The sequence below is a fragment of the Pelobates fuscus genome, chromosome 9, assembly GCF_036172605.1.
Source record: "Pelobates fuscus isolate aPelFus1 chromosome 9, aPelFus1.pri, whole genome shotgun sequence".
Lineage (NCBI taxonomy): Eukaryota > Metazoa > Chordata > Amphibia > Anura > Pelobatidae > Pelobates > Pelobates fuscus.
Window position 1 is genome coordinate 136,530,252 of NC_086325.1, and position 17,740 is coordinate 136,547,991.

Genomic DNA, 17,740 nt, shown 5'->3' on the forward strand with positions numbered 1-17,740 from the left:
GGCAATATTTACACCAAAGATTTAAAATGTAAAGGAAAACTCCAAGCATCAAAATAACTACAGTCTGTAGTGTTTATAGTGTAAGAAGTGTCCAGGTGTCCTCCTAGAGAAAGTAGTCAAACAGTTTGACAACTTATGAATGTATTCAAGTAGCTTCCGTTATCTCCAATGAGCCAAGTCCTGCCATGCAAGATTGGCTCACAGGCTGAGAGCGACAACTGAGCGTGGCAGCCAATGAGCATCACCCTGAATCACTGGCTTAGCTCTGTGCAGAGCTTTTTAGCAGCAAATGAGGTAGGGACAGGTTCCAGTGAGACCCTGGATGAGAAGTCAGCCTGTTCGCAAAGTTGGGCAGTAGTAGTTATGGTGTTTTGAATGATCAAATAAATATTAACTGAACCCAGGAAGAAAAAAAAAAAATTATCTTTACAGAGATGTTTAAGGAGTCTTTCAGTCTACAAAATGCTCAAAAGAAGTTTGATGTATCCTCAAAGTGGCTAATTGGGAAAGGTGGTTTTTAATAATTGAAAAATGTTGCAGCACGAACTAAAGAGATCTCTATTCTGCACAGATATTAAAGGGACACTCCAGGCACCCAGACCACTTCTGGCCATTGGAGTGGTCTGGGTGCCAACTCCCACTACTCTTAACCCTGCAAGTGTAATTATTGCAGTTTTTTATAAACTGCAATAATTACCTTGCAGGGTTAATTCCACCTCTAGTGGCTGTCTACTAGACAGCCACTAGAGGTCACTTCCTCCATAGCACAGGAAACCTGTGCTAGAGCGTCGCTGGACGTCCTCACGCTGTGTGAGGACCTCTCCAGCGTCGCTCATTTCCTATAGGAAAGCATTGAAATTATTTTTCAATGCTTTCCTATGGGGAGCGCTAATGCGCATGCGCGGCATTGCCGTACCTGCGCATTAGGTCTCCTCGGCCGGTGGGCGGGATACAGAGGAGGAGCGGCGCGGAGGAGGAGACAGCGGCGAGGGACATCGCCGCTGACTCAGGTAAGTGACTGAAGGGGTTTTCACTCCTTCAGTAACTGGGGATTGGTGGGTGGGAGGGAGAGGGACCCTCCAGTGACAGGAAAACTGATTGTTTTCCAGGCACTGGAGTTTCCCTTTAACACAAATTCACAGATGTAAATCCACAAAGATACTGGGGGATTCCTGAACTCTGTTCCCATAAATGATTGCAATATCAAATAATTTGGAGCAAGATCAACTGCACTCCTTAATTGCACGATTCATTTGGCAAAAAAACCCAAACTATCAGGGATAAGTTACATAAAACTGCAAATAAAACATGCATTGCTCCTACTGCAAATGGTATATAGCGGTTGTGTGTACAATTTAAATTTTACAGTGCTTGGAGGAATTAATGCTCTGTTGTATTAAAGAGATTCTATAGTGTTCGGAATACAAATCTCCCCTCCCCCCACCTTATAGATTTAACCGATCCCAGCAACAATGTCCCTCGGTGCTCTGCCGCCTGCTCCTCCACAGAGGGACCTTATGCACATGCACGCCGATTGCACCAAGCGCATTAGGCCCTCCCCATAGGAAAGCAATGGATCAGTGTTTTCCTATGGGGATTTCACAGATGCTGGATGACCTTCTAGAGGCGGTCTTAGTTCTGCAATGTAATTACATACATTGCGGTTTCTCAAAAACGGTAATGTTTTACATTGTAGGACTAAGTGAGTCAGGGACACTGCAGACAACTTCAATGAGATGAGGGGTGAACTGGGTGCCTGTGTGCCTTTATAAAGGATGTGACTTAATTTGCCTTTGTTCTACAGTACCATACAAAATGTAGCAGCTACCTGGGCTCCTGAGAATAGCAGAAAGTGCAGAGGTGCTGCTGTGACCAAACAGCCGTTCATGCATAAGCTGCCTTTGTCGTGCTTCTTGTTCTCTGCGCAGGGCCTGTGCCTCCGCAGCAATGTCAGGTGGCATTACTGCTAGAACACTATCCTCCATATCCTCAAGCACACTACGACGAAGGTCAGATGGCAAGGTCTGAATAAAAGTCACAGGATCCATAGGGGTGTCAGATGTGGTGTTCTGTGCGAGTTCACGTCTTTGCTGCTCTGCTCTCTGTTGGGCCAGCACCTGATAAATACCATGAAATAAAATAAATAAAAAAAGAAGAGGTAGTTGATTTATTAAGCATTCTTTATCAAACTGCAGACAAAACAAAAAACAAAAAGCCTTAATTTTCACAATAATAATAATAAATGTATTTAAATGTACCACTAAAATCTTTTTGTTTGCATCACCAAACCTGCATGGTCTGAAGTAGATAAAATTTCAATCAATTCCTAGCTTTATGCAAAAGCCAAAGGCATTAAGCACAGTGGCATATACGTATGGTGGCAATGAAGGAGTTAATCATCCTTGTCTGGGATAGGACTGTAGGGAAGTTTTAAATTTTGTGGTAATTGGTCAGTCAGGTATCTGGGCAGAGTTGGTAACACTGATGATTAATTTTATTTAATTGTTGGGTCATGGTGTTAAGAAGCATAGGGCAAAAGTCATACTCAGGGTAAAGTTATGAGGAAGGACATGGTGGTAAATGGCTTTAAAGAAAAGGCGATCAGGTCACCTAAGACTGACTGGCTTTTAATAAAGTTAAAAGTTTCGAAAAGTTAAAGTTTGTTATATGGTTAAGAAATTATGGTTGTAAACCCCTTAAAGCTTTGAATAAACACCATGACAAAGCCCACTGAAAAGTAAAAAAAAAACGGTTTGTGTGTTCCCTTTTTATTTATTCTAATAGCGCCTGCCATCCATGTAAGGTCAAACAGCTGCACTAAGGATTTTTCCAATTCCACTACATTGCTCTAAAAGGTTTAAGTCATTGAGCTCTTCCAGGTTTAGTGAATGACACTACCTGTGTCTTATGAGATTATACAGGAGAATTTATTTCAGTTAGACTACAATTCAATAAAAATGCTAAACAATTTAAGATACCACAAGAATGCACTTGCCAAATGTTAATAGAAAGCTCCAAGTGTTTCAGAACTGCCTTAAAAATTGTAACTTTATTTTGCCATTAACTCGCTGGGAGAAGATGCACAATCAGCCATGAGATACTTTATGGAATATTATTGCCAGGTAAAAAATATTTCTTCTCCCCTTTAACCATATACCAAATTCACTTAATTGTACCTCTTCCTGTATAGCTGGTGGTAATGCTGCCAAGAACTCTGGACTGACTTCAGTTACTCCAGCACTACCCAAAACAGGTGGTGGAATCACTGGAGCTGCAGTGGGTGGAGGCCTCACAGGCGGCCTAATGCCCAATTGGTTCTGGAGCACCTCTCTCCGGATATCTTCTGGAAGAGCTGCAAGGAAGGATGGGTCTACTCCTTCTGGAAGATTTATACCTGAAAGAAAAATGCATGTAGGACTGCAACATGCTGCGTAGAAAGAATCACTGAGAGACTAGCAAACCAATTCTCTGAAAATGCATTTTACAGATTGCTTCTTGTAATAGGCATAGAAACAAGCATAATATTTATTTGCATCAAATTATTTTACTATTTAAATGTTGTGCTGCTGACAGTTATATAACAAGGCAAATGTTGAAGAACTATGTAGTATAATCACCTGCTAATGGATCTTCTTCTTCACTACTTGTGGAGGGCAGGGGTTCCTCAAGAATGCCACTCGAGTCTGTTGCCAACAAAGCTACAGTAGAATCTCTTGCAGAAGGCAATTCAGAAGAAGAAGCTGATGGAGAGCTAGAAGAAAAAGAAATGTTGAAGAAAATGTTTGGATTGCAATATCAGTTATGTGGAGATCTCCAGCATTACTGAGAGAACATTTTTAAAATACACCTCACTTCATAACTTTAAAAAGCTTTAAAGTCGTCAGTATTCTGTTATGCAGTGGATGCAGCAATAGTTGGACTATGGCAATTTCCAAATATGACAACACTACAATTTTGAAGAAAGTAAATGTATGTGTAGTTAGGCTGGCAAAAGAAATCTAAAAAGAAGGTTGCAATAAGGAGAACGTTTGTAGTTTGAGATAAAGAACCATTACAAGAAATGTCACAGGAATTGCTGTAGCTGGGCAGGAGATATCCAGTTAACTATATGCTCTACTGTGGTCAGATAAAGCTCTTCTGGTCTAAACCAATTCACAGAAAACAGACGGGCTGTGTTTTCTACTGCAAAAACCATCAGCAAGGCTTTAGCAGACATGGCTATTTGGACTCTGCTAGTTCCATTGGAAGAGCTCGATAAACCTTCAATCTAGAAATCACCTACTGGTACATGGCAATAACCATAAGTTAATTGCTTTGTCTAATTAACTCTTTATAGCATACCTGTCATTACTGTGTTGAGAGACTACTACTTGACTGCCACTTGAAAGTGGTGGTTCCACTGGCTGCTGGCCAACAGCAATACTACTGCTCACAAGTGACTGCTCTGGATTTACAACACCAGATGCTTCCCCAACCCCTTCCTCAAGGGGCCCTGAGGCGAGGCTACTAGTGTCCATTGGGGAGCCCTCCAGCTGGCTGCTAACAGCAGTCAAAGCATCCGAATCCTCTGCTCTCTCTGGTGACAAAGAAGCTGATGGGTAAAGAAAACGTGTTAGAGAAAATGCTTGTGTTATTGTAGCCATAAATGTCAATTTAGATATGGTGGTTAAAATAGTTACACCTTAAATATTGGTAAAATAAAAAGTACAAAGTGTATAATTTAAAATAATCAAAGAAAACAATGAATAGGGAGAAGATTGGATTTCACATTAATTGCTAGCCACTCAATCCCTATCTAGAACATCCAACCCAATTAGCAATAAATTGGCTCTCTCTAGATTTGCTGATTATAAATATGGACAACATAAGCTGGCATAAAGCATGACCCAAGCCATTTTGCTACATGCAAGTCCATTATCGCCTCCTTTATTGGGATAGGGAAATACAAAGTTAAGATTAATTTTGAGGCCAAAATAGTACTGAAAAGATTTTCTATATCAGCTATGTTTTGAGTTCGATTATATTGGTCTACAATTTTGTATAAACTTTGTATTACCAGCAATTCTTAGTTTAAAGAATAACCCTGTATATGTGCATAAAGAAACGTGTCTATTGTGAGCCTTTAGTACGGGTGTCATACCCCACTTACACTTAAAAGACGTACCAATGACGCAAGTCGTGAAAAACAAACAATGTTTTGCCTATCACATGCACATAAGTAAATGAAAGAAGTTGTAAAAATAAATAAAAGTCCCTAGATTTCGGGATCACATATCTAGTGTGGGGGTCTGAGATTGTATATATGATCACATTTTTTAAAAAAACGTTTATAACACATATGCACTGTATAACACATATGAAAGAAAATCACTGACTGATGGTAGGGGCTGGAGAGAGTTCCATTTGAGTGGCATCCCCTTCTATATTAGGTCTTCCTGGCCCAGATTCCTCTTGATCAGTTGGCATTAACAACTGCCCACCATCATCTGCTCCTGACTCGATCTGCAAACTTTGAGGCAGCTCAGCCAACGAGGCCTCAGGGGGATGAGATCTTAGAGTTGGATCAAGGGGAACCAGTTCAGGGCTTGTAGGGGTTCCCTCAGCAGATGAAGGAGCAGTAGGGAAGTTCTCAGGATTCCCACTAGCATCTTGCTCTATGGTGTAAACAGAAGAGAAACAGGAGGATGTATAAAGACATGGAATACAAGTTTTAAACAAGTAGCAAGATCATAAAACATTACGGTTTGGAATAATAAGTTACAGTGATCAGCCAGCCACACCGCTGGGAAGGCAGTAAGCTGTATAGTTATCTCCAAATTGGGGGCAAAATCTCTACCCCCTTACAACAATACAACTTACTACCTCACCCTGAAGTGGGCAGAACACAGAAAAGGGGAATCTTTGCTTCATCAACACTGTGGTCAATAATGAAAAATACCTGTTGAGGAAATTTAATGCATACATAGGCATTTACATAGCTGTAAATATTAGTTAAATGCTTGAAGATCCAATACAATTTCAACATTTATAGCGCTTTGTGTTTTTGCTCCAGAGGTGTTCTTGTTCAAGAAGCGAAGCAATACCGCAGGAAAGACAGTAAACTGTATAGTTATCTCCCAGATCGGGTGTGACCCCAAAACTATACAATCTACTACCTCAACCCAAAGCATTTTTAAATTCGGTTTGCTGTTGACCTGTGAAAATCCAAGAAAAAGGTCTGAAAATGCCTGAAATACCTGCAAGGCTCAACTCGAATGGTGTACTTCGCTTGGAATTGGCACCCTGTAAGAAGAGACAGTAACATTAAAGGGGAGTCGATATTTAAGAATGTTATACTGTATCATAGAATTATAGTGATGCCCATAGCACACAAGACCTAAACAAAAGAACATACAAAAGCCCATTACAAATTTATTTTTTATTTTTTTTAAATGTATTACATATTTAAAACCAAAAAGCCCCCAGGGAACCCTAGAACTTGTGTCCCACACCCTCACACTACACATACTCTATTACTGAAACTTGCCACAAAGCAAACTTGAAATCGAAAAATAAAAACAACCCACGGCACCTGTGGATTTTGCTCTTTGGATTCCTTCTCTTCCTTCGCCTTCTCTGCCATCTTAGCATCTTCTTCTGCCAGCTGCTTACGACGTTTTTCCCGCCGCTCCTCAAGTTCCTCATCCCGCAGAGACTCCAAGTGGTTTATTATGGGGACTTTAACAACTGGAACAATGACACATACAAGGATCACTACCATTTAACTTTTTTATACTCAGGGCTCAAAATTATCACTAGCCATTGACAAGTTAAAAAAAAAAAAAGTTTATGCTATGGAGTAGAAATTCAGCCATGGTGAATGTGTCATGTACCCTCCCAGGCTTGCATTTGTGAAGAACATATGGTCTGACTAGTTGCGTAGGACTTGAAACTTTAGGCCCTGCTCTTATTTACAATGGGTCATTATACTTTTGAATTTTAAAATGGAATTGCATAGGGTTCTGTAAATAAATGCACAAGTGTAATATTGTACAACCTAAACAGCCAGTGGAAAAGTAGTAATTTATTGTATCAAAGATGCAATATGAACATGTATAGAATATATAAATAGAATAGTATAGCAATATCTCGGTAAACCTTTAATCCTACACGTGTTGCAGGACAAGTCTTTCAGCTATGGTAACAATAAAACAGAGGTTAGCCAACAATGGCCTTGGTTTTCATTACCTGACACACAGTCATGCATGCTCTCAGCATCTAAAACTTTACATTCTTCTGTCCAACGAGTCAGTGCAGTTGGGATGCTGGAAAGAGTGCCTGTACAGAAAAATAATTAACATATTTACAATACCAAGGAGATGCCATAAAAAAAAAAAAATAACCAGATTGTGACAGATAATGTAATGCATTTACAGCCTATGAAGAGATTCCACTACAGATTCTGGTTTAAGTTTGAGTTAAGTGAAAGTGCACGAATAAATGGACATTTTATTCAATGAACACATTGGAGCAGTGACTTAAGAACCACAGAGACCAAAGCATCCAAGCAGCACAGATAAGTACCTTTAAGTATTAGGGGGCTTAGCAGTCCAATCAAATAATTTTCTGGTAAGTTGCTTTAAAAGAAGAGCATAGCAAATAATGCCAGTTAATGTTGGACATCTGTAATTACTTACCAGCCTGACTAGTGGCTGTGCTCTGGTCATGGAAGAAGTCATCCAGCAACTCATCGTCTGACCGAGCAATGATGTGGACATCGTCATTGCCTACCAGGAGACGTGCCCGACCACGACTCTGCAGAGGAAGACTACTACTCAGCTGCAGGATATCAGCGGCAGCTGAGGGGCCAAGCAACCTGAAGGGGACATGAAATATAATGTTTTAAAATTTAACAGCAGACTATATTGACATCCAAACTTTCAACACTTTAAGGGACATCAAAGAGTTCAGTGGATTTTGGAGCAAATCAATGCAATTTCACAGGAGCAATGAGTATTTATCTCCTGCTCTGTAAATTGAACGTTAGTCACACACAGAAGACTCTTGCAGGGTATATAGCAAACTGCATACAGTGCAGGAGATAAGATCCTAAATTAAACAGAATTTAAAATAAAGGAAGTGTATAGATGACTCTATACAGGAAGCGTTTAGGATGGCTGTTTAAGTCACATTCAGGGAGGTGTGACCAGGGCTGCATAAACAACGTAATTTAACTCCTAAATGGCAGAGAACTGAGCAGTGAGACTGCAGGGGCGTGATATATACACCAAAACGGCTTCATTAAGCTTACTAGTTCTTTTGGGGACTATAGTGTCCCTTTAACCATATACTTCTCAAAAGACTGATAAATATCCCCCAATGGCATTTTCTTCAAGCACCCCTCCATGAAACCAAATGTTACACTAGCAAGTGGGGTAATAGCTGCTTGATCCAAGGAGATATCCGACTGCCATATTGGGGTCAAGAAGGAATTTCTTCCTAGTTTGTTGCAAAATTTGAAGTGCTTTAGTTTTTTGCCTTCTTTTGGATCAACAGCAAAAAAAAAATATGTGAGTAAGGCTGACCTTGATGGACGCAAGTTTCTTTTCAGCTATGTAACTATGTAAATATGTAAATGTTTGATTACTCAGCTCACCTCTGTAGGATTAAAGGTGGGTTCGGCTGCCTGTTGCCAGGGTAGTGAACATGTATAGTATGCCCAGTATTAGCTGTAAGTTGTCGAAGTGTTCGCTGGCTTCTTCCAATGCCCTGTGCAAGACGCGTTGTAGATGTACCGGTGCCAAGGGTGAGGGCACTGTGGTCTGCATGGCGCACCATTAGAGGATGCGTTGCAGGGATGTTACCAGGAGAAGGAGGTATATCAGCTGCAGGAATGGAGAATTGGTAGTTGTAAAAAGTATCTTTAGCAGTTTAAAGTTACACCCCCCCCCCCCCCAGGAGATGCTTGAAAAGGCCATAGGTATGTTAAGGTTATGAGATAAAGGCACAAGTCACATATAGATGCATCATTACATTGTGACACTTCTTCTACATGGTTTTGGTGTTTATTTAACCTCCTCGCTTGCAACTCTTGATCCTACGGTTTAAGCTGGAGGTTAATTTGCAAACGTTTCATGAAGTATATTCCCTCGTAATGCAGTGTGCTCTGTACATGTATCAGATTTCCATGTAGCTTACTGGCACTGGAGAACATGCTATCGAACTCTATGATGAGATCATCCTCCCGATCAAAGCGCTCAAAGCGTACAAGAGGAGAAGCATTCATGTCTGGGTAATCCTCATCGAGCTCCATCTCTGAGCAATCATCATCGTCATCCTCATCTCCTTCTTCACCTTCCTCATCATCCTAAAAAGAGAAGTAGATAGGTTGCACTATGTACTTAAACAAAGATTTGGTCACGCTATGCATTAGGACCTCCAGCAGAGTTTCCCCATAGGAAAGCATTGAATAATGCTTTCCTATGAGTAAATGCTAAGGCGAGCGCAGCCATTGCTGCAAATCCGCATTAGGTCCCTTTAAGAGGGACATCTGCGTTCGATTCGGGTAAGTAGCTGAAGTAGTTTTAACCCCTTCAGCACCGCGGGAGGAGGGGCAACTTTTAAACCTATAATGCCAGGAAAACAGCTTTGTTTTCCTGGCACTAAAGGATCCCTTTAGCGCCTTACACTTTACTGGGAAACACAGCATGGCTTTATATTTTACACAGGTCTACATGTACAATCAAAAATCAAAACAATCGGCATTAAGAAACTTTTAGCAATACCTGGTCATCTTCATCTTCCTCTTCTTCCTCCTCCTCCTCTTGACTGTCATCCTCATCTTCATTACTGCCACTGCTGTCTTCCTCCTGTGTGTGCTCCTCCTCATCCTCTGGGTCTAGGATATTCATAGAATCTGTCAGATGAAAGAAATTTTGCATGGCATCACTCTCTGAATGCAGCTATAAATGGTAGGAAACAAACCAAACAAAACGGGAAAGAGGAAGCCTGAGGAACACTCGTATTGGGGTTAACCCAAGAATTAGAGAAGTAAACAAGAGTAAGAGTGAGTGTCCTTAAAATATAACCTTTAATGGTAATTCTAAAATCTAATCAAAATTTCCTAAATAGGAATAATAGTGATAAACTAAGGTTATATACATACTAATATTCACAAGTATAATAAACCAAGGTATATACATATTCTAGTTGGTAACTTATCAATAGGAAAATATGTGAAGACACCCTGTAAGCCTCAAATAGGTAGGGTACAGGGCAAAGTATTTAGAAGCCTTATCAAATGGTATCTGCACAGAATAGTTTGTGCAGACCACAGTGGCTAGTGGTTAACACTGGCTATAAAGAAAGCCTTATCAAGTGGTATATGCACAGAGTAGTTTTTTGCAGACCACAATGGCTGGTAGTTGTCACTGCTTTCAAAAAATAAATAACCGAAGTATATAATAACCTCGGTCAGTTCCCGCACATCGGTTCCCCTCTGATGAGTTGTGGGCGAAACACGCGCGTCAGCGGAACTATGTGTTCCTGAGACTCTACACTTTCCTTACATTATTGACCTTCATGTCTCAGGATCCAGAGTTTGTTTTACCACTATGGATCATGACTGGTTTGGGGAATTGAGTTATATACTATTTGGAATCTAGCCATCTTATGAATCAGTGTGACTTAGGAAACTTTAAATCAGATATTCTATCCCCATAGCATTAGTGGTTTTACACTTTATTTTATCCACAGAGGCTGCACTTTGAGCTTTCTGCAGCAATACTTTGCAAAGCGTTGGATCATGCACTTAGCAAACTGGTGTTTACTTTCTAAGTGTATTGCATATATCGCTTAGTATTTATTTATGATTAAGGTACCTGAAAGGTATTTGTTCAGTACCTCTTTCTATTTTCATCAATAGATACAGCTTACTATTGATTCTGCTTTATTAGGAAATTTGTTACGGTATCCTTTTTCCTAGCTGCTGCAGTTACGCTACATTGTGTTCTTAGTATAGACTTGTTACTGTATTGAGAACGAAGTGCAAAGCCCCTGTGGATTGCAAAACCCTGTTTTGCACAAAGTTATCAGGTGAAGATTTCTGAAAACTTTTGAATAGAACCTTCCAACTATTATATACTCCAGATTTTATTTATCCATTGCACTTATTTTTTCTACTGTTTATACTTTAGTTATAAACCCGTTTACTATCTATATATACTTTGGTTATTTATTATTTTTGTAAGCAGAGACAACTACCAGCCATTGAGGTCTGCAAAAACTACTCTGTGCAGATACCACTTGATAAGGCTTTCTTTATAGCCAGTGTTAACCACTAACCACTGTGGTCTGCACAAACTATTCTGTGCAGATACCATTTGATAAGGCTTCTAAATACTTTGCCCTGTACCCTACCTATTTGAGGCTTACAGGGCGTCTTCACATATTTTCCTATTGATAAGTTACCAACTAGAATATGTACCGTATATACTCGAGTATAAGCCGAGTTTTTCAGCCCATTTTTTGGGCTGAAAAACCCCAACTCGGCTTATACTCGAGTCAGAGTCTGTATTATGGCAATTTGCATTGCCATAATACAGACTGGGGGGAGAGGGGGGCTGGCAGAGCTGTACTTACCTTTCCTGCAGCTCCTGTCAGCTCTCTCCTCCTCCGCGCCGTCCGTTCAGCACCTCGGTCAGCTCCCAGTGTAAGTCTCGCGAGAGCCGCGGCTCTCGCGAGACTTACACTGGGAGCTGACAGAGGGAGCTGCACAGACCGCGCGGAGGAGGAGAGAGCTGACAGGAGCTGCAGGAAAGGTAAGTACAGCTCTGCCAGCCCCCCTCTCCCCCCCACTGAACTACCAATGCCACTGGACCACCAGGGAAGGAGCCCCCCTCCCTGCCATATATCAAGCAGGGAGGGGGGACGAAAAAAAAAAATATAAATAAAATAATTAAAAAAAATTAATAAAAAAAAAAAAAGGGGTATAAGGACCACTATGGGAGGGGGGGGGGGTATAAGGACCACTATGGGAGGGAGGTAGTGGGTTAAGGACCACTATGGGAGGGAGGGGGGTATAAGGACCGCTATGGGAGGGAGGGGGGGTATAAGGACCACTATGGGAGGGGGGGGGGGTAAGGACCACTATGGGAGGGGGGGGGGTAAGGACCACTATGGGAGGGAGGGGGGGGGGATAAGGACCACTATGGGAGGGAGGGGGGGGGATAAGGACCACTATGGGAGGGAGGGGGGTATAAGGACCACTATGGGAGGGAGGGGGGGATAAGGACCACTATGGGAGGGAGGGGGATAAGGACCACTATGGGAGGGAGGGGGGGTATAAGGACCATTATGGGAGGGAGGGGGGGGTATATGGACCACTATGGGAGGGATGGGGGGGATAAGGAACACTATGGGAGGGAGAAGGGGGATAAGGACCACTATGAGAGGGAGGGGGTGGGATAAGGACCACTATGGGAGGGGAGGGGGAAGTAAGGACCACTAGGGGAGGGTAAGGACCACTAGGGGAGGGGTGAGTCAGGACCACTGGGGGGGGGAGTGAAGGAACACGGGGGTGGGGAGGTAAGGACCACTGAGGGAGGAGGAGGGGAAGTCAGGACATATGGGGGGGGGGGAGGGGGCGGCAAAAAATGTTTTGCCTACGGCGGCAAATATCCTTGCACCGGCCCTGCACACACTGCATTCACACACTGCATTCATGCACACACACACTGCATTCATGCACACACACACTGCATTCATGCACACACACACTGCATTCATGCACACACACACTGCATTCATGCACACACACACTGCATTCATACACACACGCTGCACACACTGCATTCATTATACACACACTGTAAATAAATATTCAATTAATATATTTTTTTTAGGATCTAATTTTATTTAGAAATTTACCAGTAGCTGCTGCATTTCCCACCCTAGTCTTATACTCGAGTCAATAAGTTTTCCCAGTTTTTTGGGATAAAATTAGGGGCCTCGGCTTATATTCGGGTCGGCTTATACTCGAGTATATACGGTATATACCTCGGTTTATTATTATACTTGTGAATATTAGTATGTATATACACCTTAGTTTATCACTATATTATTCCTACTTAGGAAATTGATTATATTTTAGAATTACCATTAAAAGTTATATTTTAAGGACACTCACTTTTTTTAAATATATGTATTTAAAACCTTATAAGGGGGGGGACAGCCTCAAAAAAAAAAAAAAAAAAAAAAAAAGACAGTATGTAGGAAAATCTTCATTATGTGATCTTAAAGGGACACTAAGCACCAAGTCAACATCATTTACATTTTTTGTTATGGTGCCAGGAGGATCCTGGAGGCGCTGTTACCTCAAGAGGTTAAACCGTTCTTGAACAGCCAATCACTGACTTCCCATTCACTGAACTGCTTTAGAAAGAAATGTACCAGTCTCAAGTCAGTTTTGTGAATAGTGAGTCACTGACTGGCTGAAAGAGTCAGCTGTCCGCTCAACAAATCAGCAGTGCCCCTGCCTGGTGGCATCATTTACCATCAAGATGAAGCTGTTTTGGTGCCTGAAGTGTCCCTTTAAGAGGTGGAAACAGCCCCCACCACCCCTCTCCCAATTTAAAGGGACACTCCAGGCACCCAGACCACTTGTGGTCTGGGTGCCAACTCCCACTACTCTTAACCCTGCAAGTGTAATTATTGCAGTTTTTTATAAACTGCATTAATTACCTTGCAGGGTTAACTCCACCTCTAGTGGCTGTCTACTGACATAGCACAGATTATCTGTGCTAGAGCGTCACTGGACGTCCTCACGCTGTGTGAGGACCTCCAGCGTCTCATTTCCTCATAGGAAAGCGCTAATGTGCATGCGCAGCATTGCCGCGCATGCGCATTAGGTCTTCTCAGCCAGTGGGCGGGATCAGTCTCGCCCACCGGCCGACGGAGAAAGTAGGAGGAGCGGCGCGGAGGAGGAGACAGCGACGAGGGACATCGTCGCTACCTCAGGTAAGTGACTGAAGGGGTTTTCACCCCTTCAGTAACCGGGTATTGGGGGGGTGGGAGGGAGAGGGGACCTCCAGTGCCAGGAAAACAGATTGTTTTCCTGGCACTTGAGTTTTCCTTTAACAAATAAACCTTTGTATGCAGAGTGCAATTGGTGATTAGCAATGTGTGAATATTACAACATGGAAAAAAGATATGCTCACAGAATATATTCCAGATTACATTATCAAGAAGATTACTACTAGAAGTTAACTGATAGTATAATGTTTATGGCATAAACAAAACTCAAAACTAACTTGCTTCAATAAAAAGGAAAATAAGTCTACCCTAAAAGAAGTGACAGAGCAGGTCATACTAAATAGTCAAATGTCACCCGAGTTTATTACCTTCTCGGTTTGCCTGAAGGGTAGAAGCTTGACTGAGGTTGGTTGGAGCTTCATCCATCAACACATCCTCTTGAGATTCATCTTCCCCAACTCTGTTCACTAAAAATAAAAACAGATTTGAGCACACAAAATATATCTAAACCTATTAATAAAAATAAAATAAACACTGCTAGACCATGACAAAGGACTTACCTGCAGCGCCATCCCTCTCTAGGAGCTCATCTATCAAATCTTCAAGTTCGTTTTCCACCTGACCAACAAGAAGTGTGCAAGTTAGAAAATAAACCCACTAGAGAGCTGGGGTGTCACTACTGTGTCTCCCAATAGGACTTTTAGCTACTACTCCCATATATCTTAAAGGAAGGATATCAGCCATCTGTTTAAGAGCTGTATTAAATGAGAGGTTGAGAAAGCTGTGTTACACTTCAATCAGTCAAGTTACCATGGGTCTATCATAAGGGGGCACTAGGAAAGGAAGAGAACAAAATGATTCCACTGATTCTTTTCCAAAGTTGGTACATAAAAATGATAACTGATCAACAGGAATAAAATGCGAGTGACCTCTTAGGATGCAGTTTTTAATCATGTTTAGTGTCATGGACCATAGCAGATCAGGGATTTTTGCCACCTAACATCCAACCTGTAGTTGGAATAAATTAGTTGATAATCCACCTCAACTATAAAACCACTTTATGACTTAATAGTGTAGACTCAAAGTTTTTTCATACAAGGCTCAGTTTGTTTTGTCACCAAACATTCTAGTGGCAAAATAGTCACACCTGCATCTCCTGATTGCTGAGGACTTCGGGTTGCCCTGCAATAACCACAGTGTCAGTCTCTGTCTCCCCATCCATAATGTCCCCATCATTTACTTCAGCTTGGGATGCATCTTGATCCTCCTCTTGAGCCTCAGCTCCGGCTTCACCTAAAGATAGTCGCAATTAGACTGTGTACATATATGGCATGACAACAAATGCTAAGCAACTGTAGAGGGTAAAATGTTTTGCCCCCTACCAGGGGTAAATGAACACCACACCTACTTAAAATGACCACTGCCTGCTACTTGGTCTTCTGTACTGAATGATGTTTGCACGTAGACAGTTGCAGGTGTAGTATTTGATTTAGACTCTTTAGAATACAGAACTTAAAAGGCCAAGTCCAGCAATATGCACGTGGGCAAATTTACATTTACACATGAAAAATTCCTGAAAGTACTGAGGGTGCTATTTTATTTAAATATAAACACAAAAGGGAAGCACTAAAAAGAAGAGAGATGATGTGGGCAGAATACATAAATGGGTGCAATACCCTCTATGCCCACCAAAAGTAAAGAAAATATATAATAGTGGAAGTTGTGCCAAAAAAGATCTACATAGAGAATAACCCAACGAAACAAATCGAAAATAAGAGTCTACCACTTTTATTTTATTTTTTTCTTATATTTAACTCCATTTCACATTAATCACTTTCTGTAGAATTAACTTATTTATTTTTTTACAGGGAGTGACCACCAACTCAAAAGGTGAAGATTCCCAACACCAATTTTCAAACACAGGCATACAAGTGTCAACTCAGTCATACACGTTGTGTTCTTACAGGACTTGCACCTGCCTAAAGTACCTGTGTCTGGCTGGTTACTGTTTGGGTCTCTGGTGGCTCCATGGGTGTCCTGCTCAGATTTGTTCTTTCCTGAAGCCCCTTTGTTTCCAAACAGGCTGCTAGGCTGGTTCACAATACGAGAAAGAGTCTCCAGAGGTTTGAGTGCTGCATTTACAGTGTTTGCCATGTTTGGGCTGAAAAAAAAAAAAAATACATAAATATGAATAAAATGTATATCAGCACAAGAAAAAGACAAAAAATAAAAAAATAAAAAAATGAAAATCTGTCAGAGATCAGAAACATAAATGTACTCCAAATGTCAATTGAGGCACTCAGACGGGGCCATATTCTTTCCTCTTCCATCGAAGTCCATTCAATTGTTTTGTATTTAACCTTCAGATTAATGTGATAAAATGGGCTTTACCTGGACAGATCAAGGCTGTGCGGCACGCGAGCCAAATCGCTAACGAGACCCTTCTTGAGGAAGAGTCGGATGATGTTATTCATTCCATTGTGCTGGGTTTTGGTGGTTGCAGTGCTATAGAAACTAGAGGTGGATGGACAGGACTCCATGATCGTACTTATAATGCACATTACCGCCTGCAATCTGAAAAACAAACAGGCAAGCACAACCTACAGTAAAATACTTGTATCATTATATTTATTTTTTTAACAAGAGTAAGACCGTTTGTTATACATACACTTTGGTTATTTTGAGAAACTTTTTTTTTTAAGTTAAATTATAAAGAAACCATTATACCCATTACAACATAAACTGGTTTAGATCAGCTATAACAAAAGATTCCATAACCTTTGAATAAGCAGATTAGAGACTTACGACACACAATTCTCACCTGGCGTGTTTCTCTGTGCTCTCAGCCATAGCCAATGCTCTGCCAAGAGCTGCCTTCACCTCATTCACAAGTGCCACCTGTGCATCAGTGCCACTTCCCGCTGCAGCAAGGCTAGCCAGGAACAGACGGGCAAGAGCTGGTGTGTCCTTGTCCTCAGCATTCTGAGTGTGTGGTAAGAGGTGGTCCAAAACAAATGCCAGCACACTGCAATCCTGTCAATGCAAAACAATCAGCTGACACTGGAAATTCCACCACCAGCAGAGTACATAAACTGTTTATTTTCAACTTACCTCTTTAATAAGCTCTGACTGTCCTGCTGTGTAATTGTAGTTGGCAATGAGTGTGGCAATACCCACATAGGACCTGACCAGCTCAGCCAATAATCTGAGGATGGTAGAAGTAGGAAGCAAAGGTTTACTGGCTCTTGCCTTTAATCTCCCCTCCTCCGAAATTCGCTCAGATTCCTTATCCTTCTTTCCTCCTTCTCTATTTTCCTCAGGTGTTAATGCTGCTAAAAAAAAAAAAAAAGCCATTTGATCTTTCATTCAGACAATTAACCTGAAACTGTTATTTTAGCCCTCAGAATAAATGAGTTTGGGGAGTATTATTGTCGGAGAAAATTTGGGCCTAAAGAAATAAAAAGCCGAAATAAGACCAGAAAATATATTTTTTGTTGCCATTTTTGACAAATAATTGCAGCGACAGTATAAGCAAATCATACATAATTGGATTTAAAAGCAGAAAAAAAACTTTAGAATTAGGACACACCTTCTCCTTGTGGCGTTCCAGATTGAGGAGTCTCAGTGGATGTACTGTCTGCTGTAAACACACGTGCCTATAAAGAAACATTTGGCATCAATACATTTTGGAAAGGTTTAAGCAAAGCGAAATTTAGTGCCCAATGTATTT

General features: G+C 41.3%; 1 protein-coding gene across 13 annotated transcripts in view; it reads right to left on the reverse strand.

Moving 5' to 3' along the window:
* The window catches only part of HUWE1 (HECT, UBA and WWE domain containing E3 ubiquitin protein ligase 1), a 93,123-nt gene that overhangs the window by 19,800 nt on the left and 55,583 nt on the right, over positions 1-17,740 (reverse strand). For 9 of the 13 annotated variants that reach the window (XM_063432494.1, XM_063432503.1, XM_063432497.1 and 6 more), the window contains 20 exons: positions 17,600-17,666; positions 17,122-17,342; positions 16,832-17,043; positions 16,402-16,584; positions 15,999-16,171; positions 15,158-15,303; positions 14,571-14,628; positions 14,379-14,477; positions 9,765-9,895; positions 9,178-9,346; positions 8,636-8,864; positions 7,677-7,855; positions 7,228-7,317; positions 6,572-6,726; positions 6,237-6,282; positions 5,376-5,654; positions 4,342-4,591; positions 3,618-3,751; positions 3,177-3,394; positions 1,829-2,117 (listed from right to left, as the gene is read on the reverse strand). In XM_063432494.1, the coding sequence (XP_063288564.1) occupies positions 1,829-2,117; positions 3,177-3,394; positions 3,618-3,751; positions 4,342-4,591; positions 5,376-5,654; positions 6,237-6,282; positions 6,572-6,726; positions 7,228-7,317; positions 7,677-7,855; positions 8,636-8,864; positions 9,178-9,346; positions 9,765-9,895; positions 14,379-14,477; positions 14,571-14,628; positions 15,158-15,303; positions 15,999-16,171; positions 16,402-16,584; positions 16,832-17,043; positions 17,122-17,342; positions 17,600-17,666 (3,328 nt within the window). The remainder of the gene's footprint in view (positions 1-1,828; positions 2,118-3,176; positions 3,395-3,617; positions 3,752-4,341; positions 4,592-5,375; positions 5,655-6,236; positions 6,283-6,571; positions 6,727-7,227; positions 7,318-7,676; positions 7,856-8,635; positions 8,865-9,177; positions 9,347-9,764; positions 9,896-14,378; positions 14,478-14,570; positions 14,629-15,157; positions 15,304-15,998; positions 16,172-16,401; positions 16,585-16,831; positions 17,044-17,121; positions 17,343-17,599; positions 17,667-17,740) is intronic. The other 4 variants (XM_063432504.1, XM_063432500.1, XM_063432493.1 and 1 more) reach the window with 2 other exon arrangements.